The sequence below is a fragment of the Diplotaxodon limnothrissa genome, linkage group LG10 (assembly GCF_057381915.1).
Source record: "Diplotaxodon limnothrissa isolate DT_005_m linkage group LG10, D_limnothrissa_male_GT1.1, whole genome shotgun sequence".
Taxonomy (NCBI): Eukaryota; Metazoa; Chordata; class Actinopteri; order Cichliformes; family Cichlidae; genus Diplotaxodon; species Diplotaxodon limnothrissa.
In genome coordinates, this window is record NC_140605.1 from 13,593,953 (window position 1) to 13,614,242 (window position 20,290).

The following is a 20,290-nucleotide window of genomic DNA, read 5'->3' on the forward strand; positions in this document are numbered from 1 at the left end:
TAATTAACTGAGGAAAATAAGCTTTAAGTGGATGTGCCCAAACAAGCTTTGGGTGAATGTAAGATGACAAGCGACTCTATGCAAATCACAACAGAACTGAATGTGAATTTGTTGTACTGTACCTTGACTTAACTGTGACAGCTCTGTATGCAATACAATAGCAGGGGATGTCGTGGATCAGGGAGTTTTAATGATGGCCCTCATATGGATAAGAAGCTGAAAGCTATACAATCCAATGGCACACGTTGTTGCTCTACATGTAAGTCGTATTAGACTTAGAGCTTATTTTGAGAGAAGTGCATGTTATGTTATATGGCAAAAGCCCAAAGAGTACACTTTAATGTAATGCATCTTTTTTAAAATTGCGTTTTTCTATTTCTTTTCCTTATAAGGATGTAGGGTGAATGGGGAACATCCAAAGGGGAGCACGGAGCTGACTGGAGCCCCTGTACTCGATCGGACCTCAGAAAACCTCAGAAAGTCATACTCAACCGCTGCTCTCAGTAGAAAAATACAGCTGTGATACTCTTGCTCGCCCTCAAATGATGTCCCCATTTCAACCTCTAATTCATGCATACCAACTCTTGATCTCTTTACTATAGAAAAATAAAGTTTTGGATATAAATCTGTCTCGTGCTGTTGGAAGTGATGCATCACTAAAGTAGATCTTTGACCTCACTGCCTCCTATTGGGCAGAGGGAAGAAGAACAATGAAAACTCACCATTTCTTACCCTAAAAAAAAAAATCAAAGATTTGAAGATGCAGCAGTGGCGTATAAACACATGAACAGGGATGTGGATAAGAAATTCTCAGTGCATTGTGGGAAGTCCACCAACAGCCCAAACCTTTAGCAGCATAACTGAGGGATGGTCCAGGATCATCTGATGAAGTAGTAACTATACATTTCATCAAAGAGGACAGCTTTAAACCTAATCTTAAAAGCAGGGCGAGTCTGCCTGTTTCACAGGAGGGCTCTGCCTCTCATTCTACTATTAGAAACTCTAGGAACCACAGGTAAGCCAGCAGCCTGTGACCAAAGTGCTCCACTGGGATAATATGACAGCAAAAGACATGATTGGGCCTGATTATTTAAGACTTAGACGGATTTTAAATTCAGTTCTGGATTTAACAGAGAGCCAATGAAGAGAAGCCAAAATGGGAGAAATATGCTCCCATTTTCTAGTACCTGTCAGTACTCTCAATGCAGTGATCTGGATCAAGTGAAGGTTTATCAGGGGTCTTTTAGAAAAACCAAGGTAAAGCTATTCAGAGTAAGCATTTAGTTAAACACCGTGTTTCTGACATTTAAAGTGCCACCTATAATAACTTTAATAAGTGGAAGCAACAATATGTTTATATCCTTAAATTATCTTTTAATTTCTGCTTTAAGGGAACCTTTTTACATTCTGTGATTTTGATAGCTTTCTGGTCACAAAATGAGCTCATAGCCTGTGGAACACCATTAAATCTACATAATGGTTGCATAAAACTGGATTAAGTTTTAAAAATTGTATCACATTGAATTATGGGAAGTGTAGTATCTGGAGGTTTGTGGTTTAAAGGGTACAAACATTTTTTTAATTTTCTCTCCAGACATTTTAAAGTTAAAAGTCAGATGGCAGAAATTTTAAATAATAAGATGAACATACATGACCTGATCCCTCAGAGCACTCAGGCTTCAGATGGTTCTATTTTTTGGTAACAGCAGAATAACATTTTAATAGCTTTGTTGTATTCTCTGTATTCTATATTACTAATCCACACCTATTTATTGTGCACAACTATAGTGGTTTTTAAATCAAACGATCAGTGGTTTTGCCAAAACAATATGTACTGATTGTTTAGGAATAACAGCCATCCCTATACACACAGTTTGTACAAAGTCTCCTGCTTTCAGAGGCTCAAAAGTAACTTAGCTTACTTAGTAAGTTAGCTGAGGCTTGGTCCTTCTGTCAAATTATATAATTAAAAGTATGAACTTGATTCCAAGGAACTTTTAATACCAGATCCAAAGATGTGCATATGTAACTGAAGGAGGCCGAGAAGTTGCCAAAATAGTAAATCACTGTGAGGAGATTTGCTCAAATGAGCCGTTTACATGTCTGATGTTAGTTCCACCAGCAGATGTCAGTAGTGACCTGCATGTGGAATTAAATGTTCAAACCTCGGGTCAGATCAGAGCACAGCAGCCTCTGCAGACTCAGGGAGGGGTGGAGAGGATACCGGCTGACAGACTTCTCTCCAAGTTAAAACAGGTTCGACATAGACTGTTTTAATGACCCCTTTAGTGTCAAACACGCATAGATGCACTTGTGCCACTTCTATCATAGGCTGTTTCCTGTTTTGGATGCTACTGCAACTTTTTTGAATGTGGAAACTGTTATTAACATTTAGGAGATGATTTATTATTATTATTATTATTATTATTATTATTATTATTATTATTATTATTATTATTATTATTATTATTATATAAAAACAATATTTGGTCGGGTAGTTTCACTACAAGCACTTTTAATCAACTGTTTGCCGCAACAACAAAAGAGCAATAAAAAAACCTCTTAATTCCAAAGACCTCCAAGTTGTAACTCGAAATTAAAGTATCGTCACATCACATCATCTGATTCACTTCATAGTGAAGGGCAAGTCTTAATGTTTACCTTAAAAACCCAGAATCAAAAACGAAAAAAAACCTTGATAATAGATTTTTTTTATTATTATTATTATTTTGTAATATGCAAAGTAAATTTGTCACTCCGTCACATTTTACACCGAATTTTGCTGAATTCGATTAATTTTCTATTGGGTTTTTTCATAAGTGTAGATCGTCGGTCTTTCTGTTGGCTTCTTGAATGCACACTGATGTGTAGCTCCAAGCAGAGGATCACTTTTCAGATTCACCGCCAGAATCCACAGTGACTTTAAATATTCCATGAACTGGGAGTGTCCTGCAACTTGCCTCTCTCCATTCATTTCTGTGAACAGTGGAACTTCACATCGCGACACGGAGCGGAGCGAAAGGGGCGAAGCAGCGATGTAGGAACTTAATCACAATCCGTGAGGGCTTCGCTCAAACCTTTTATCCTTCGTTTCATTTACCTGCGGCGCAGTCTAAAGTGTCATGCCCCACACCTTGCTACTACCTCCTCCTTTCTTTCAGTCTGCAGTGCATTTCTGTGCGCAAATGTCTACGCATATGCACGGCTCTGAAAGACAAAGAAAAAGAAATCAGTTGTGGCTTACTGACATCTGCAGCGTCTCGGCCCTGTGATTAAAGCCTAAACTGAAAGGAAAGCATAGTGATAGATTTCTACTCTCTAGGCGGCTTTTGTAGCTCCACATTGCGCAAAGAAAAGGCGATCACCAGGGGCGCACAGGTGGGTGCGCTCTCCAAAGGTGCCAACAGATCTGTGTGCGCAGCTCCACCGCTCAAACAGTGTGACAATTTGGACACAACTGGTCCATAAAACACACTGTTCGCCTAAAACTAACCATCGGCTTAGCTGCAATCCATCGTTCCGCTGTGTTTGATCAGTATAGGGAGGATGGATTTGTATGCACTGTAGTCTTGGGAGGAGAGGAGGGACATGGGCGGGGCTGAGGCGCCTCTCGTTTCCCCTCCATGCTTAGCGGGGCAGCAGGGCTGGAGAGACCTCCGGGGAGCACAGTCGCCAGTCCAGCACGGAGACCCGCCTGGCCAAAAAAACGCGCCTCACACTTGCCAGGATTGCCAAATATTCCTGAAATATATACCTGCTATTTATGGCATGTGGCTTGTAACTTTACTCCTGCTGTACTCTCTCCAAGAAGGTAAGAGAAAAAAAAGAAATGCTTGGGATATTTCACACCATTCATACTGAATGCTGGAGTTCTTCCTTCTTTCTATTTATATTTTTAAGTTGGATGAAATGTACTGAAGAGGATTACGATGCATGTGATGGTTTGGATGATTTGTGGCTTTTGCTTTTTGGTGCATCATCGAGTATTTTGTAATGAGTAATTTGTTGAAAAAACAAAAGATCATTTAAATTAAAAAAAAAATGCATAAAGCCTCCGCGTTGAGTAAGTAGAAAATGTGTGAAAGTAAAGGTGTGAAGCGCTTTTTTTTCACCTGGATGTGTAGTGGTTTTATGCAGCGGACCCTGATCTCGCAGATGGTGCTGATAGCACGGATTGTTTTCGCATTACCAACTCCAGTTATGAATATGTAAAATGGCTGAATAGGGAGAATGAGGTGCAAATATAGAGGGAGGGTTGAGACAGAAATGAAAACATGGAGCGGCCTGCAATTACATAAATTGATTGGCAATTTTCGAACACATTCCCCTCAAAATGTTGCCCTCTTGTAAAGTTTTGTTGTTTTTTTTTGAAAGGGGTTGGATGCGCGTGATTTTTGAAATCTTGACGCTTTCATTGTGTAGCATTTGCTAATTGCAGCTGTTTTAATGGGCTGTATTTGACTGCGGGCGCTCGCTTCCACAGAGATGCTCTCTCTTTTTTTTCTTTTTTTTTTCAGGACGAGATTTTAAAGGGTATTAATTGATTTTCCTGTGTGATGACAAATTGTTCCCATTTTAAAATGGATGACAAATAAAAGGCCCATTCTCCTAGAATGGCCTTATTAGTTTAATAGGTCTCCACCCACATAAAGGCCATAATTAAGTGTATTCAGATTATGTTCCCCCTTATTTAATTTATTTGGTCCTTTTGAAAATTCCCCCTTTTTAATTCTGTCTGAAAATGTAAAAAGAAAAAAAAAAACCGGAGTTGCATTTGTTTAAATAGATTCTGGGGTTTTTTTCCTTTCTTCTTCAGTATATGCAGCAAATCCCTGACCCTATTGCAAAGTTGATCTTCTGCTATTGCAGTGCATTATAATAATCCCGAACAAATCTGAGTCCAAAATACCAAAATTCAACACCATCTCTAGATGAGAGCATTTTATAGGCCTTTGTGTAGCCTATCTATTTAGAGACTTGTTTAAACATTGTTTTTCCTTATTAGCAGTGGCCCTGAGAAGCTGTAAATTTATTTAGCAGAAAGTCCGGGATACGGTGGATTGACAGGAAGAAGGAATATGGCCGTTCTCGGTGCAAACGATCTCAAGTAGGCCATTAGGTCCATTTGCCATTTTTAAGTTGTGATATTTTCTGTCTTTCTATTTTTTTTTAAATTAACTAATTAATTTATTGAGGGTTTTTTTTAGTTATCCAATAATATGACTTAGCTATATGCGCTACATGATTTTTATTCAGATTTAATTTTGATTATTCATACAAATAAATTATTCAGTTTGAAAGCTGTCACTTCATTGCCTCGCTGGCTTCTGTGGAATCGTATTAATATATGCGCAAATTTATTTCACCAAATGAGAAACTCCAGGGGCGTGGGTGCAGATTATAGACTTGCCCGGTCATGTTCCTCGCTAATAGCGCACCTGGACCCCGCGGTAGTGTTCGCGCGTGTGCCAGCGCGTGCGCCCCGGGTTCTTGTTTGTGTGTTTGTGTTGGCGGGCGCGTGGAGGAGGGCAAGTGACTGGGACGTCCCTCTTGGTTTGGTTGTTAGCTTGTGTTTTGAATTTTCCTGAAACTCGAAGTTATTTTACTTATTTGTTTTAAATATAAGGTTCTTTACGACACAATTTATACACGAATAATGTTTTTAAAGGGTACTAAATCATGTCGGAGGGTTTAGGAGACAAGCAGGACGTAGGGTAAGTAATAAATGTTCAAAGAAAAGCACATACATACATTACAATTAGCATTATTTGCAATTAAACGAGGATTTATTTATAGCGCTAACTGGTGGTTTTAAAGTGAAATTAGGTATTTTCATTTTGCTGCTAATGAATTATAGCCACAGACCGTATTCAGTGTAACTGTGGATTAATTAGCAGGTTATAAAATCAAGTTTCATGTGTAAGGCCTGCTGTAGGCCTGTTTTGAATTTTAATCTGAAATCTAATTAATTAAAATGGCAAATTTTATGTATAGCATGTGAATGATATATCCCAAATTTTAATTGGAGGTGTGTAAAGCGCTAAGGTGAACCTGCTCCCTGCGCTCTCCGTTGCTCATCCCCCTTGCCAATAGAAATGTGAAAAAAATCCCCCCTTTTCCCTTCCCAGCCCAATTCCCTGTGCTTCTTTGCAGGGCTACACAATTAAAGCTGCAATCTGAGCTTTATGCACCACTCAATGACAGAGATGCGTGGTCCACAGGGGTGCCAATCATCACTCAGGAAGGACCCAGGCCTCCATTTTATTTGCCCTTTTTTAACTAGATCAAGCCTGGCATCATTTAATTTCACATTTAAGAATGTAAAATTAAAACTTAAAGAGGTTAAAGGAAAAGTGAAGAGCTTTCCGAGTGACTTTGCCCTTTTGAACAGTAAAAATACCCAAATTCTGACTTATTTATTTCAAACTGAAATGTTTCACAGCTGAAATATGAATATAGACATTTCTAGGAAAAATATATTTAAAAAAATGAAAATACAAGAGTTTAATGATAACTGATCAGACTTTATTTAGCAACACAAAGCCCACGTATCATTGACGATTTAACAAAGAAAACATTTCTGCAGAAATTCGTTGCCAAATGGTGGGGAAACTGCTGGTGTTCGGCAGCAAAAAAAAAAGGGGGTTATTGCACTTCCCAGCTCACCAATAGGACGTCACAGCTCTGTCACTGTCATCCTGCTCTCCCATTCGCCCTGAAATCTATTATACATGCAAATGAGTTTATAAATAAGAAGTCATCAATGAAAACAAGAGAAAAAGGGTGCAAACAAATATCAATTACAGTAAGAAATTTGTTTATTTTTTAATTTTTTTGTTTCCAACAAGAACTCTGTGTAACAGCACCAAACACAGTGCCAAACAGATCCAGACCTCCTCCAAATTTTATTGGATGCCGGCGCTGCACATTTTTAGAAGGAGGGAGTGTTCAGCAAATCTCAAATCTCTGAAGCAAGTAGTTGTTTTTGTTGGATCTCCCTCTCTCTACCTCCATCTCTCTCACTCTCTCTCTCTCTCCGTCTCTCCCTCCCTCAATCGCTTCCTCTCGCAGTAACTCCCCTCCCTCTCTTCTCCCTCATCACTAGGCAGAATTAAAGGTTGGGGGAGGGGCAGTTTATGCAGACTGTGCTGGGACTTGTGATCCACAGATTTGATATTCACATTAAGAGAGAAACTGGCTGCTTTGATGTGAGGGGGAGCAGGTCCCAGGGGACTGCTGAAGTAGCACACTTTTTTTTTTACTGACACAGCACACTCGGGGGTGGTTGGTGGTGGGGGTGGGTGCAGTGGGGAGCATATTGTTGGGGACAGGGTGTACAGAAAGACAGTGGGTGGGGAACAGCGATACCCCTTCGTTGATTAGATGTAACCTCAACAACCCCCCCCCCTCCACACACACACACACGCACACTTCTCCACCCACCAGCCACCTACTTATGCCAGACCCTTGAGAATTATCCTTAAGCTTACACCTATCTTTATCCCCCCCCCCATATCTCACCAATATTCAATTCACACCTCTTGTGCCAGTGTGTCTTCTTCTAGTGCATCCTGTGCCGCTTTGTTTCCACACACATTTGCACTCCCTTTGCCCCCTTATCAAAAGACAACTCACAACTTTCTGTCGCAAAAACAGGATGAGTGATGGAGAGGTGGCAGGCAAGGAGTGTAGTCGGTGTAGTAGCCACAGTCTGCTTGGAAGTGAACCTGTTTCCAAAATAGCAAGAACTGGAGGAGAGGACGGGAGAAGGGTTTTGACATATGCCATGGCAAATGTAAATCCTGCTTTTGACCTTTACTGCACGTGCCATACCAGTTAATGAAAGATGAAAATGCTGTGAAAATTATTGTAGCACTGGGGAAGGAATGGGAAGATGGAAATGGGTGAAAAAAGAGGGAGAGGAAGAGAAGCAACCTGTGGATGTAATATGTTGATGGTTGGTTGCAGGCACATCTGAATGGGACTTTAAGAGTTTCTTTTCCTCCTTCATTACAATATAGTTATGAACGTCAGGTGTGTGTGTGTGTGTGTGCGTGTGTGCTTGTGTGTGCATGCACTCCTGTGCATACTCCCATCCCGTCCTGGAGAGGCGTAGATCAGCTGCATTATGCATGATGAAACCTTGCATAGGTTATGGCTTCTGCCTCCTCGACATACATATTCATGCGTGACTCTCTGGCAGGATGTATAAAATAGTGGCTGTGACTCTGACAGCCTAAGCTTTAGCTCCAGCGGTGCCTTCGGTGCTCCAACACCTTCCAGTGAGGGCTGCTTTGCTCTCTGGTGCTGTGTCTGAACGAGCTTGATGAAGCCTCCTGGGTGCAGTTGAACTACAGCAGCAACAACACTGAAACCCCACAGCTTTGGTCAATACTGCTATTAGGGTAATGTCTGTAGACATATTGCTAGACTTAAATTCTTATTATGGTTGGAAATCACAACTCATGATTTCATGATACAGCGCCCACAATAACAATGATATCACGATACAGTGATTTTGCAGAAAAATGGCTCCTAAAAAAGGCAAAAATCAGTTGCAAAGAAACAAATGTGACAAAGGGCAGGTCTAACTGTGAAGAAGAAACTCCTACTACAGATAATCCTCCATCCTGAAACACAGTATGACCAAGATTTACAATTTTATTATTTTCTTTTCAATATGATCACCGATGCCCATAAAGTCAGCGGGAAAGTGTTTACCGAGGTCAGAGCAAAGCAGATTTAGAAACTAAATATCATGAGAAATAAACAAAAGTTTTCTCCTGCATTTGTGCTGAATTTTAAGTTTATAACTCAACTTTTTGGGGGAGGGGATAAAAATAGGGGTGGGATGGCAATTTGGCAAACAGTTTCGCAGTTTGTGTGTCATGCTTGAGAACATGTTCTGACATGCCCCGTAGGAAGAAGATGTTTGGTGTTTGGGGGTTTATTTGGGCAAATAAACATTTGAAACCCTCACATTGGACCCTCAGAAAATATGCTTTTTTCTTTAATGGCACTTGGTGGAACTCTATATGAATATGTGATCAAATGAGGTTTTATTCAACTACCCTGTTTTTTTTTTGTCCTCTAATTTGGAGTAAGCACAATAGGCATTTAGAGGTGGGAATCACCAGACACCCCATGATGTGATATTATCTAAATACGATACTCAAAATGTGACATTAATGGGATTTTTAACATTTTGTGATATGATGAGTATTGCAATAGCATATATTGAGATTTTTAAAAATCTTTTTCAGCTCCAAATTATGTTCTCAAAGTTAAACTTTGTCAATATCCAATTTACAATCAAAACTGCTCCCAACAAACACCGATGTTTACATCAGCACTGTAACTTGCACTATTTTATCAACCGATTCACACTACAACCTGGGTTTGCCTCTTATCTGTATTTAATTTTATTTAATTTTAATTACTGTACAGTAGAGCAGGGCGATATGACCAAAAATATTTATCATGATATACATTTGAAAATTTGCGATAATGATATAACTGACGATATAATTGACACTAGACAAAATACTTTACAACTCCACAACTTTATTAGTGCAAAAAAAACCAACATCAATGTATTTTCACTTAAACAAGCAGCTGTTTTTTTTTATCTGCATTAAAGTTATATAAAAATTTAACAGTGCAAATGCAAATCCTTGCTGACAGTTTAACCAAAAGGCATTTCCAGTGGAAATTGGCTGACATATCCTCAGCATAACCATGTATAATATCCACAAAACTTAAGAAGAGGTTATACACACACAACACGGTAATATGTTGAAGCACAGTACGTATCACTCCGCGAGGCGCCTGCCTACGATAGCCGTAATGCTCCGACACTCCATCAAGCGCTGCGGCTTCGTAGCTTAGCAAAGTCGTACTAAAACATTTGACAGATTTTCGAGCGCCGTGTACATAAAATCGTTTCGAGGTCAGTAAACACAACCAGAATTCATACATAAGGCACACGGGATTATGAGGGGCACTGTTGATTTTCAGAAAAATCAAAGGATTGATTTTAAGTGTGCCGTATTTTCCAAACAACACGGTAATAACGACGGCCCGCTAGCATGCTCTACCAAAAATAGTGCTTTGTTGTGTATCTGACGGACGAAAGCCAAACCAGTTCCACACCACTGAAGTTGCAGCATTTTTACAAACCAATTCTGGTTCATCAGTTTCATTCAACAATCCGCTTTCGTCCTTCTCATTCTCCGTCACCGCCATGCTTTTTCCGCCATGTGCGTATGAAAACAAAGGCACTGCGCATGCGCGTTTTACGCATATTCTATCGCGATATTTCATTTTCTTATCGTTGCCCAACATTGTACCGTTATTACCGTGAAAGGTATGATATGGCCCAGCCCTACTGTACAGTACTCTGTTTTTGGTAACTATTGACTTGATGTAAGTTTGTAAAAAATAGTATGTTTTCCTTTCTGTCCTGTTTGTTTGTATATGTGTTTTTCTTGCTGCTGTTACAACCAAATTTCCCCTTGTGGGACAATTAAAGGATTATTCTATTCTATTCTATTCTAATATCCGTTTCAAGCTATGGGTGATGTAAGTTGTGTCACTTCCGTTATTCATTATTGATTGATTGATTGATTGATTGATTGATTGATTGATTGATTGATTAATGAACTTTAGTATAAATGTTGCAGTAAGACTGAGTCTGATATCAGTCTGTGATTGATTGTCAAGTTGACAATCATATTCAATCTATTTCTGATAATATAGCAATTAACTGATGGATCGTCAAAAAATCACATATCTGTTGCTGTCTACGAAGACAGAAATTGATATTTAAATGTTACAACTGTTTTTTTATGAATATAACCAGAGACTGATACCAAGTCAGCTTGCCAGACCAAGACAAGCTCTGGGCAATCACTTAGTCACCACAACTTAATTCTGGCATTTACACTGTAGATGTAAGGAGGTTGCTGTCCTGTCCTGTTTTTACTTGTCTGACTGAGCCGTTATGCTCCAGTGTTGGATAGTATTTTCATTTGTTTAAAAAAATATCAACATTTGCTGTCCCTGTATTAACATAATATCACCACACACAATATTAACACTATATAATTAGTTTGCACTGCACCAGTTTCAGTTAAGTTTGTCTTTATGAACATGTTGAATAGTTTAGTGTGGACTGTCTGCATTTGGCCAAGGTTAGTCTTCATCTTCTGCATCATAGCATTTGTCACCTGGGGATAACCATTACAAGCTATGCATAAACGCATGTGTTTACAGTGTTGTTGGCATTTTGATGCTTGCTACACAAGCCTTGTACACGGGCACAGGTCATAAGTAACATTTCATCTGTCAGTTTTAAATTGAGTGGAAACTCTGCCAGTCTGGCACAAACCAGTGCCAGTTCAGCTTTGGAGTGCACCTGGTGGAGAGGGATGATAATGCTGTCCCTCACACACTTAACAAAATAGCAGTTTCTGGTATGTCAGTGAGTAAAACATGTTTTTTTTAACCGAGCTGTAATGTGTGGCTGTGCTTAGTTTGGAATCTTTTCCATTTAAACATATTTGCTCACTTCAGCAGCTGTTCATATTTGGAAAAGTGTGACAGACTATGGGATTTGGTTGTTTGCAGTTTCTAAATTTAGATTGTTCAGTGGGTCATTGTTGTTAGGGTAGACTGTTGCATTGTTTTTTGTTTTTTTTTTATATTCAGTCACAGCTTTCAAGTGCCAGCACCACCATGGCAACCCGCTTCCTCCACCCCCCAGTGTGACTGAGCACTGAGAGCTACTTTGGGATGTGTATGTGAATGTATTTATGTGTCTGCATGTCTGTTTATGTCAGCTGAGTGCACGTGCAGTTTGCCTGGCTTTGACCAGCTCGGGAGTGGAAGTACTCTGATCCCCTCGTATTCCACTTCCTGCTCCATCAGTCCCAGTGCTCCCAAGCCCCGCCTGGTGCCAACGCCCCCAGGCCATATAATCTACTGTATGAGAGGTTCTCCTGATGCCCAGCCCCCCAAGCTCAGGGTGACCCCCTCACTCTAGTACTTTAGTACTGTCCCCCCATTGGGAGATTATAGATATTGCAATCTTTAATATGGGCTTTATGCTCAGGGGCCATTACCAGTAATCTGCAGAGGGGAGGGAGTCTGACCTGGTTTTTGCAGCCCACCACTGGACTGCCAGACACATTTTCATATACCATCTGTAACATGCTGCCCAGATTTATCAATCCCTACATCAGGGACAGTGGCACTTCTTTAAAAGGAAGCTGGAATTATTGACTAACCCCACTAAATGGATAAGATAGCTGCATTATTCTTCGATCTGGTACATTGAGCTTAGTCCTATGATGATACTGTTGATGGTGTTGATTTTTTCTGCCAGACTTCACTTGTTAATGTTTGACCGTAAACATCACCCATAGCTTGAAGCCACCCTTCACTGACTACATGCCCAAAATCTCGAAAGTTTGGATGTTCCCAACTAAAGAAATGCATTGTATGATCACATGCAGATTTTTTCCACTCAAGATTTAATGTGATAAGTTTATATCATGTCTTTGATAATAAGATAAGTTTGATAAGTTGAAAATCACTGCAACAATATGAAAAAACTTAGAACCACTCTGGGTTTTATTAGGCTTATATGACGGTTGCATTATTATTATTATTAAAAAATGATGTCACAGTAAGACTTCTATTTAGTTGATACAAAACAATTACCATTATAATTAGATCATTAACGATGGCAAATAATGAAATATTTTGTGTATTAAAACATCTGAAGATTGTTGGCTGTGATCATTGTTGTTTGTTATAATCTTCCTATAAACTTTTATACAGTAAAGTGCATCTGATGTCAAAAACACACTCAGGTGATCAAGATTATAGTGTCGTTTTGTGTCGTTTTCCGGTTCTTAAAGCTGAAACAATGAGATGGCTAATGAACAGCCTAATAGGATGAACATTTTTTGTGATTAATCCAGCAAAAATTACAAAAAAAGGCAAAAATTCGGTTAAAAAAACCAACAAAAAAAAAACCAAACAAGCAAAAATGTCAAATATTCCCTCACCGACACCTCTAAGTATTTAATACCTGCCTTTCTTTTCATGGGTTTTGAGGACTGTTAAAAAAATGCGATTTGAAAGTTTTTTCCCATTGTAAGATCTTGTTGACCAAAGTGATCAATAAAATAGTGACAAAAGTAAATGAAATAACTTAGTTGAAAGTCCTGTGCTTATATCACTGGATATGAGGTTTACTGTTATAGCTCTGATTTTGTTTTATTTATTCACATCAGAAATTTTGTGCTAAATTACGTTAAAAAAAAAAGATATTTTCCAATCCATTTGGGCTCCAAGACGCTCAGCAGTTGTGTTTTTTTCCCCAAGCCAATTTTCTCGAAAGGCTTTGCAGATTGTCATCAGATCTGTTATGTAACTGCATCAGAAAACATTTTGGGCCTATTGATATGCAATGAATGAGTGCATTAGATATATGGAGGAGATTAAATTAGGAATAAATATGAAAGAAAAAAAGAGAAACCCATAAAAGTCAGTGATCTCACCTAAATAAATACATACATACATTTATTTGAATCAGTGAATGTGATTATAACAATGAGAAAGTTATTCATTTTGATCAGTTTTACTGATTAAATTCAGTCTTTAAAAGCAGTATTAGATATCAGGGCTATTCAGAGGAACATCTGTAGGATCTATTTGAAACTGAGTGCTAAGTTTAACCTGTTTTGATCGAAATTCTTGATACTTTAGTATCGTTTAGCACCTTTGGTGATGTTTTAAAGACTTCCTGTTCTGAGTATAGCTGTACAAGGGTGACCATTTGGTGGACAGTTTGTATTAGATGACATAATTTAGAATTAACATCCACATCTGTGCGGTGTCTCCCTTCCATTTTTTCTTCTAATCTTTCCTATACTGACCTCAAATTTGAGACGGGCCTGCCTCATTCCTTTTTTTCACTGTCCTCTCAGTGCTGGAGGTGTATGTGTTTAATCTGAGTGCCAATGAATACCATTCCTGTTTGTGTGTGTGTGTGTGTGTGTGTGTGTGTGTGTGTGTGTGTGTGTGTGTGTGTGTGTGTGTGTGTGTGTGTGTGTGTTAAATATGTAAGGAGATTAAATAGACTTAAATCTCTGCGTCTGGCATAGAAATTCCAATCACATAACCTATCTACATGCTCCCTTCCTCTCTCCCTCTCTTTCTCTTGCTTTCTGTTTGTCTTTATGTGTTTGTACATGAACTGTATGGAGGTAACAGGCTCCTCCTCTCCCACCCCCAGATCCACCTAAACCATCACAGACTTTGGCCCAAATCCCTTGCTTTCTGCATCATGTGACTGATGTTTGCAGCTGGACATTTGACACACATTTGTTATGATTATTTTGCCACAGATTTGAAGGACATTCCCTGTCTGTCCAACATTTTCACTTTACTGTGGTGCTTAATGCTTTAAATCAGTGTTGCTGAAATCTGATAAGTTTATTTTGACACTATTGTGTGTTTTCAGCATGTGTACAGCGTGTAACAGGTGTTTGTTATTGACTCTTTACTTCCATCTCTGCCTGTTAAGTGATGATGTGTTGTATGTTTGCCCCTGCAGTACACAGTGAGGATGTGGGCTCTACCAGGCTGTACTTTGTGAATGCCTCCCTGCAGAGGGTAACCTACTCAAGCTCGGTGGGGGTGTCCCTGCCCTGTCCAGCAGGGGGCACCCCCAGTGCCATACTGCGCTGGTACCTGGCCACCGGCGACGACATCTACGACGTGCCCCACATCCGGCATGTGCACGCCAATGGCACGCTGCAACTGTACCCCTTTTCGCCCTCTGCCTACAACAGCTACATCCACGACAATGACTACTTCTGCACCGCGGAAAACCAGGCCGGCAAGATCCGCAGCCCCAACATTCGCATCAAAGCCGGTGAGTTGAATGGACAGCCAGGAAGGGAATAAACTCTAGGGTAAAGAAAAGTGGGGTTATGGAGCGGAAGGTCAAAGCGGGATACAGCAAGAAGAGACTGTTGCTGAAGCATAAACTAGAGCAGATGTGATTGGCAGCTGCAAAAAGCCCAACCCACACACAGAATCACCTGCCCTAAAATAGCCTGTCTCGACCTGAACACAGATTGACCTAGAACACAGTCTACAGAGAGAACATCTGCATCACGTACTACATCAGGCCTTGGCCTTTGCTCACACCTATTTGACTGAGCTGCTGATGAACCACTGCACTTTACACCAACATAACCCCTTCATCTATGGCCTGGCACCATCTGGTAGAAAGAAATTCAAAACACAACCCTTACAGTACTTAGAGTGAAGTAGCAGCTTCAGGAAAACTGTGACAAAAGGCTATATGAGTTAACCGGCTCATCCTCGTTGGCAGTCCTTCCATTTATCAAAGGTCAGCACAACAGAAGAGGAGCTTGACAGCCACTTGAATTTTTCTTAAACAAGTACCTTTAAATGCTTTGCAGGGTGTGAAAAGCAATTCACTGCATAAAAAATAAATGTGTGTACTTAAGTGTAGAGTACTAAACTTTAGGTTTATGCACTAAGTTTTATGCTCTGTTGTGTATTGTTGTGGGTTTCACTTATAGTAAAGGATACACACATAGTATACACCACTAGACTCTCTACAGTCTATTTTTGTGAATTTTGACCGGAAGCTGCCTCTGTTGCCATCATATTCCCATTTCTGTCCTCCTTCTCCTCCCTGCTCCCTCGTTCTTCAAACTGTCCTCTTGTGCCAGACTAAATTTAGCCACAGCACACTTCTTTAATTATCTCTCATTAACAAACCTAATTGGTGCTTTCCATTGATTAGCGCATGTGAGGCTTTAATAGGCGAGACCTCATCTAAAGTAAAATAGTACATCAGGGGTTTTGGGAAGCTCCAGCTCTACAACGAGAAGAGAAACACGAAGAGGAAAATTACCCGGTAAACAGATACGTCAACATCAGCAGATACATACACTTACACTACATCTATCGCCCTGCCCTCCCCCTTTCCCATCATTCATTCAGGCCAGTGAGTCCCTCCCCCTTCCCGCCTGCCATCAACATCTGTTTTCATATTCTGCCTCCCAACACCGACCTAAACTAATACTCATATTCATTCTAATACTAATACTAGTGCCAAGTTGAGGATTTGAGCCAGGACCCTGAGCTGTATGCCAGCCGCTTGCTGCCTTCATTCCCACATGACCCAAAAGCCAGGCCTCAGGAGCCGAGGGATTAGCATGAACCAAACATCCTGCAGCCAACGGCTTCAGTCAAGCCTTGGTGCACAGGTTATACAGTCAGACAGGATGTGGGTGTTTTGTTTGGGATTTTATGGCCACAGTTTTGCGCTTGCACTGCCACTGAGCAGCTATTGACAGGAGTCAAATTGAATTCAGTGCTACTGCCTCGTGGCTTACAGCAAAGTGTAAAGAAATTCACAACAGAAGGGTTTCATTATACTGTTTCAAAAGAACTCAACAGAACGGGTTTATTTAATTTATTTATTTAAAGAAGATGTAAATTTTGGCAAGTGTTTTCTTCTTGCGGCAGGAATGTATGCATGCTGTCATCATGTCTGTTACCAGGAAAGGGATTCCGAACCAGTTTCTTAGCAACCTTCAGATACGTGCTAGCTTTCATGTGATTTCGCTAATGAGCTCCTGCTCATTCAACAGAGTGTAAAATATTGCATGAACCTGAATAAACCAAAGCACCATTAACCCTTCAGTGCAGCTCAGTCTGTTGTATACTTGGGAAGTTCTGAGCAAAAACATCAGTGTTTTATTATGATGTCATCCCCGAGCTAGAAAATGATTTCCATGATTATCCTGCCTAATGGTGGCTTGAGCCATTTGTGCCAAAAGCAGAGGCAGGATTAGAAGAGTTCAAACAATAGACAGGAGTAGTTCAGTAATTTCCAGTGAATACATGCGGAGTGCTGTGGTAATTGATGAAAGGGCGTTTTGCTCTGGAGTGTTAATGTGTTGTTTTTGATGATGTAAACACGGAGCTGATTGTTGTTTTTGCCTTGGCAAGAGGGGTAATAGGACCATGTTGATGGCGCTCACACTCTCTCGACGCATCTTCTAAATGGAACACTTCTGGGATATTTTATGTAGATAATCATCATCTTTCAAATTCATCTCTTTTAATGTTCATAAAAAAATAGGGAAGTCTTTATTCCTTGGTAGAAAACCCCATTTAAAAGATTGAATCCTTTCTACATGCAGTGTGTTGTATGTAATATTGTGTTTGTGTTTGTGTAGTTTTCAGGGAGCCCTACACCGTGCGGGTGGCGGACCAACGCTCAATGCGGGGCAACGTAGCTGTGTTCAAGTGCCTCATCCCCGCTGCTGTGCAGGAGTACGTCAGTGTTGTATCCTGGGAGAGAGACACTGTTTCCATTGTCCCAGGTAGGACATTAAGTGAGTGAATTTGGAGCGAGATGGTGAAGGCACATTGATTGTTGACTGTTGGATTCAGGGTTGTCTTTATGTGTGTGTGTGTGTCTTTATGTCTGTGTCTCTGTTTGTGTGTTTGACCGAATTCTTAACTCGTGTCTTCTGTCTGTTCACTGTTCTGGATCACTGATCCGGTCCTCCTCCTCCTCCTTCTCCTTCCTTCCTGAACATATCTCCACCCTCACCCTCTTTCGTCTGCCACCTTCTTTCTTTGGACGGTTCCATCTTTCCAACTCTGCTAGCCCTGCTTTCCACATCACATTTAATTATCTCAAGCTAATGTCAACTAGTGCCTTTAATTGTGTTTGACACCAAAGAAAATGAAAGACAGACATCTCTTTCCACGTTCCACACTTTCTCCTCATCAGATCTATTTTGGTCCACTCCCTGCTTGTCTTGCCACTATGTCCTTGAAGAACAGGGCCACAATTAGAGATACAGGATGTCAATAGGACTGTGCCCCTGCATTCATCTTCATTAACCTCATTAGTGTATGTGAGCGTGTGTGTGTGTGCGAGAAAAGATAAATGTTGAGATCTGTCTTTATGTGTTTTTCCAGCTTTTTTTGTAGGTACATTTTTCTCATGATTTTGTTTGAGATGTGGGCCTAATTATTTTCTGCATGTAAAACCCCTTGCAATAACAATAAAGGGCAGAGGGAGGAGAGATGGAAAAGAAGAGCAAACCAAAGGAAGAGTAGCAAGGAGGGTAGTAGGGCAAGAACGGCCTCAGGTCCTGGCAGATGGCGTTTTATATTATATGTATGCAAAGCACACAGACTCTGTGTCACACATGTACATGCACCAAGGTTGCAGTAATTTGTCATTTTCAGACATTTCAGGGTACAGTATTTTTTTATAATACTGAAGCATTTTTGTGTATTTAGAGTTATTTTTTTGTCCTCAGTTACCAATGTGACTGCTTTAATGGGCCACATTTTTCAGGGCTGTGACCAAATCACCCACTTTTTGTATTTCTTGCCATACTTTTATTTTGGCATTCACTATTAACACTTAAAGTGTGTAGGAAAAATACTTTACTGCTTTTTACTTAGCTAAATTCATGAAAATTCTCATGAATGCTCATATTATACACATATCAGCCAGCCAGACATAAATGTTCTACTCGTATGCTTTCATATTTGTGCTCTCTTTCCCTTTCCTCAGTTCGGCTCTTAAAATTATGAGTTGTTGATGTCACGCTTGGTTTACATGTGACTTCTGATGATTCCTGAACATAAATATAGTAGATCTGCTTTGGGTATGCCAGCCCTCTGTGTCTATATTTGTGATTTCTATGTATGGGGTGTTTCTGTACTGTCATGAGGCTCCAGTGTGTAATTAGGGGTATATAGGTCAGTTGATGAGCAGTGAGTGTGAGGATCAGATGCTGAACATGATGAGCTGCTCACTGAACTCAGCATTCGTTTCACTACAACAGCAGCACACACAAACAGGGCAAACACTGGCAGCGTGGTTGCATTCAACCTTGACCCTCCAATCAGCAAAGTGACCTCGTCATCCTCACAGCCAATCAACATAGTCTGCACAACAGCTCATAATCTGAATATTGTTATTGCACTCTCACATGGGTGCACAATATGCAAACATACTCATGGACACATACAGTAAATGTCCATATACAGCTGATACATGTGGTTATATAAACAGTCCAGTGTATTCATACTGATCTCCTACTCCTCACTAGATCATTTCAAACACTACAGAGTGATGCTTTTTCCCTGATTGGCCAGCAAAGGACTGTCTGGATACATCTAATGAAGATGTGAAAGTTAAAATAGATTTTATGATGGAAAGCTCCCGATGTGCACGTGAGTAGGTGACTACCTGTCACAGCAGGAGATGATGGTGAAATTTGAGGAAATAAAGCCACTGTGCAAAGACACACATAGTCAGACTCATTCATTGCACCATTTTCCTTTTCTGCTTGTTACAATTTAGGGTAATGAGAAGCAGGGGACAGATAAAAATCCTGTAGGTTTTGCCACTTAACACAATAATACGACTGTCAACAAATAATATTCAAACATTTGATTAGTACTAATCTTTATTCTGATCAGACCCACTTAAATGTATCTCTGAGAGCAAATACTCTGTTATCTGTTACTGATGAGAGAGGCCATTGTCTGATGGAAATGGTCTGCAAGCACCAAGTCAAAGCATTCAATCATTCAGTCCTATGTATTGTCATCTGGTGGGCTTTGGCTAACTGTCACAAAAGAAAATGAAAAACTTTTGCTTTTTCTTATTTTCAGAAATGCATTTCAGCTGATAGCTCAGTGCATATTTATGACTTTATCTTTTTTAAATGTAAATTGAGGTATTTTAGGCGTAGTGATTCACTGATGTTCCCCACCTTCGAAGCAACATTTGTGGCACCACCGAACCATCAATGAATCTGATCACAGTTCCTTCCTGTACCGCCTCCTCGTCATTTGTCCCTATCTCAAAACAAAAGCACAGTATGAGTACATACATGAATAGACAGGCCTGTTTTCTTTACATTAGTGGATCAGACAACACAAACTGAACCAAGTCATAGACGAATCTGACTGATAGCATGTTTTGGTTTTTTTATATATATGGCAACAGTGTTGCTGTGATGTGCAAATCTGATATCATGACAGCCCTACATTGAATTAAAAAAGAGTTTAAGTAGTTTATCTGCACTTCATATCTGTGCTTTTGCACGGAGGCATTGCTATGTGTAGACTCTGATCAGTAGCACAGTCACATATTGGTGTGAAGGTTGAGTTGATGACATAACACAACGCAGCC

General features: G+C 40.1%; 1 protein-coding gene across 2 annotated transcripts in view; it reads left to right on the plus strand.

Moving 5' to 3' along the window:
• The first annotated feature begins 3,588 nt into the window (after positions 1-3,588).
• LOC146623995 (cell adhesion molecule DSCAML1-like) overlaps positions 3,589-20,290 on the plus strand; it is a 54,175-nt gene continuing 37,473 nt past the window's right edge. For both annotated transcript variants that reach the window (XM_085363578.1, XM_085363579.1), the window contains exons 1-3: positions 3,589-3,811; positions 14,627-14,947; positions 17,298-17,444. In XM_085363578.1, coding sequence (XP_085219704.1) covers positions 3,589-3,811; positions 14,627-14,947; positions 17,298-17,444 — 691 coding nt within the window. The remainder of the gene's footprint in view (positions 3,812-14,626; positions 14,948-17,297; positions 17,445-20,290) is intronic.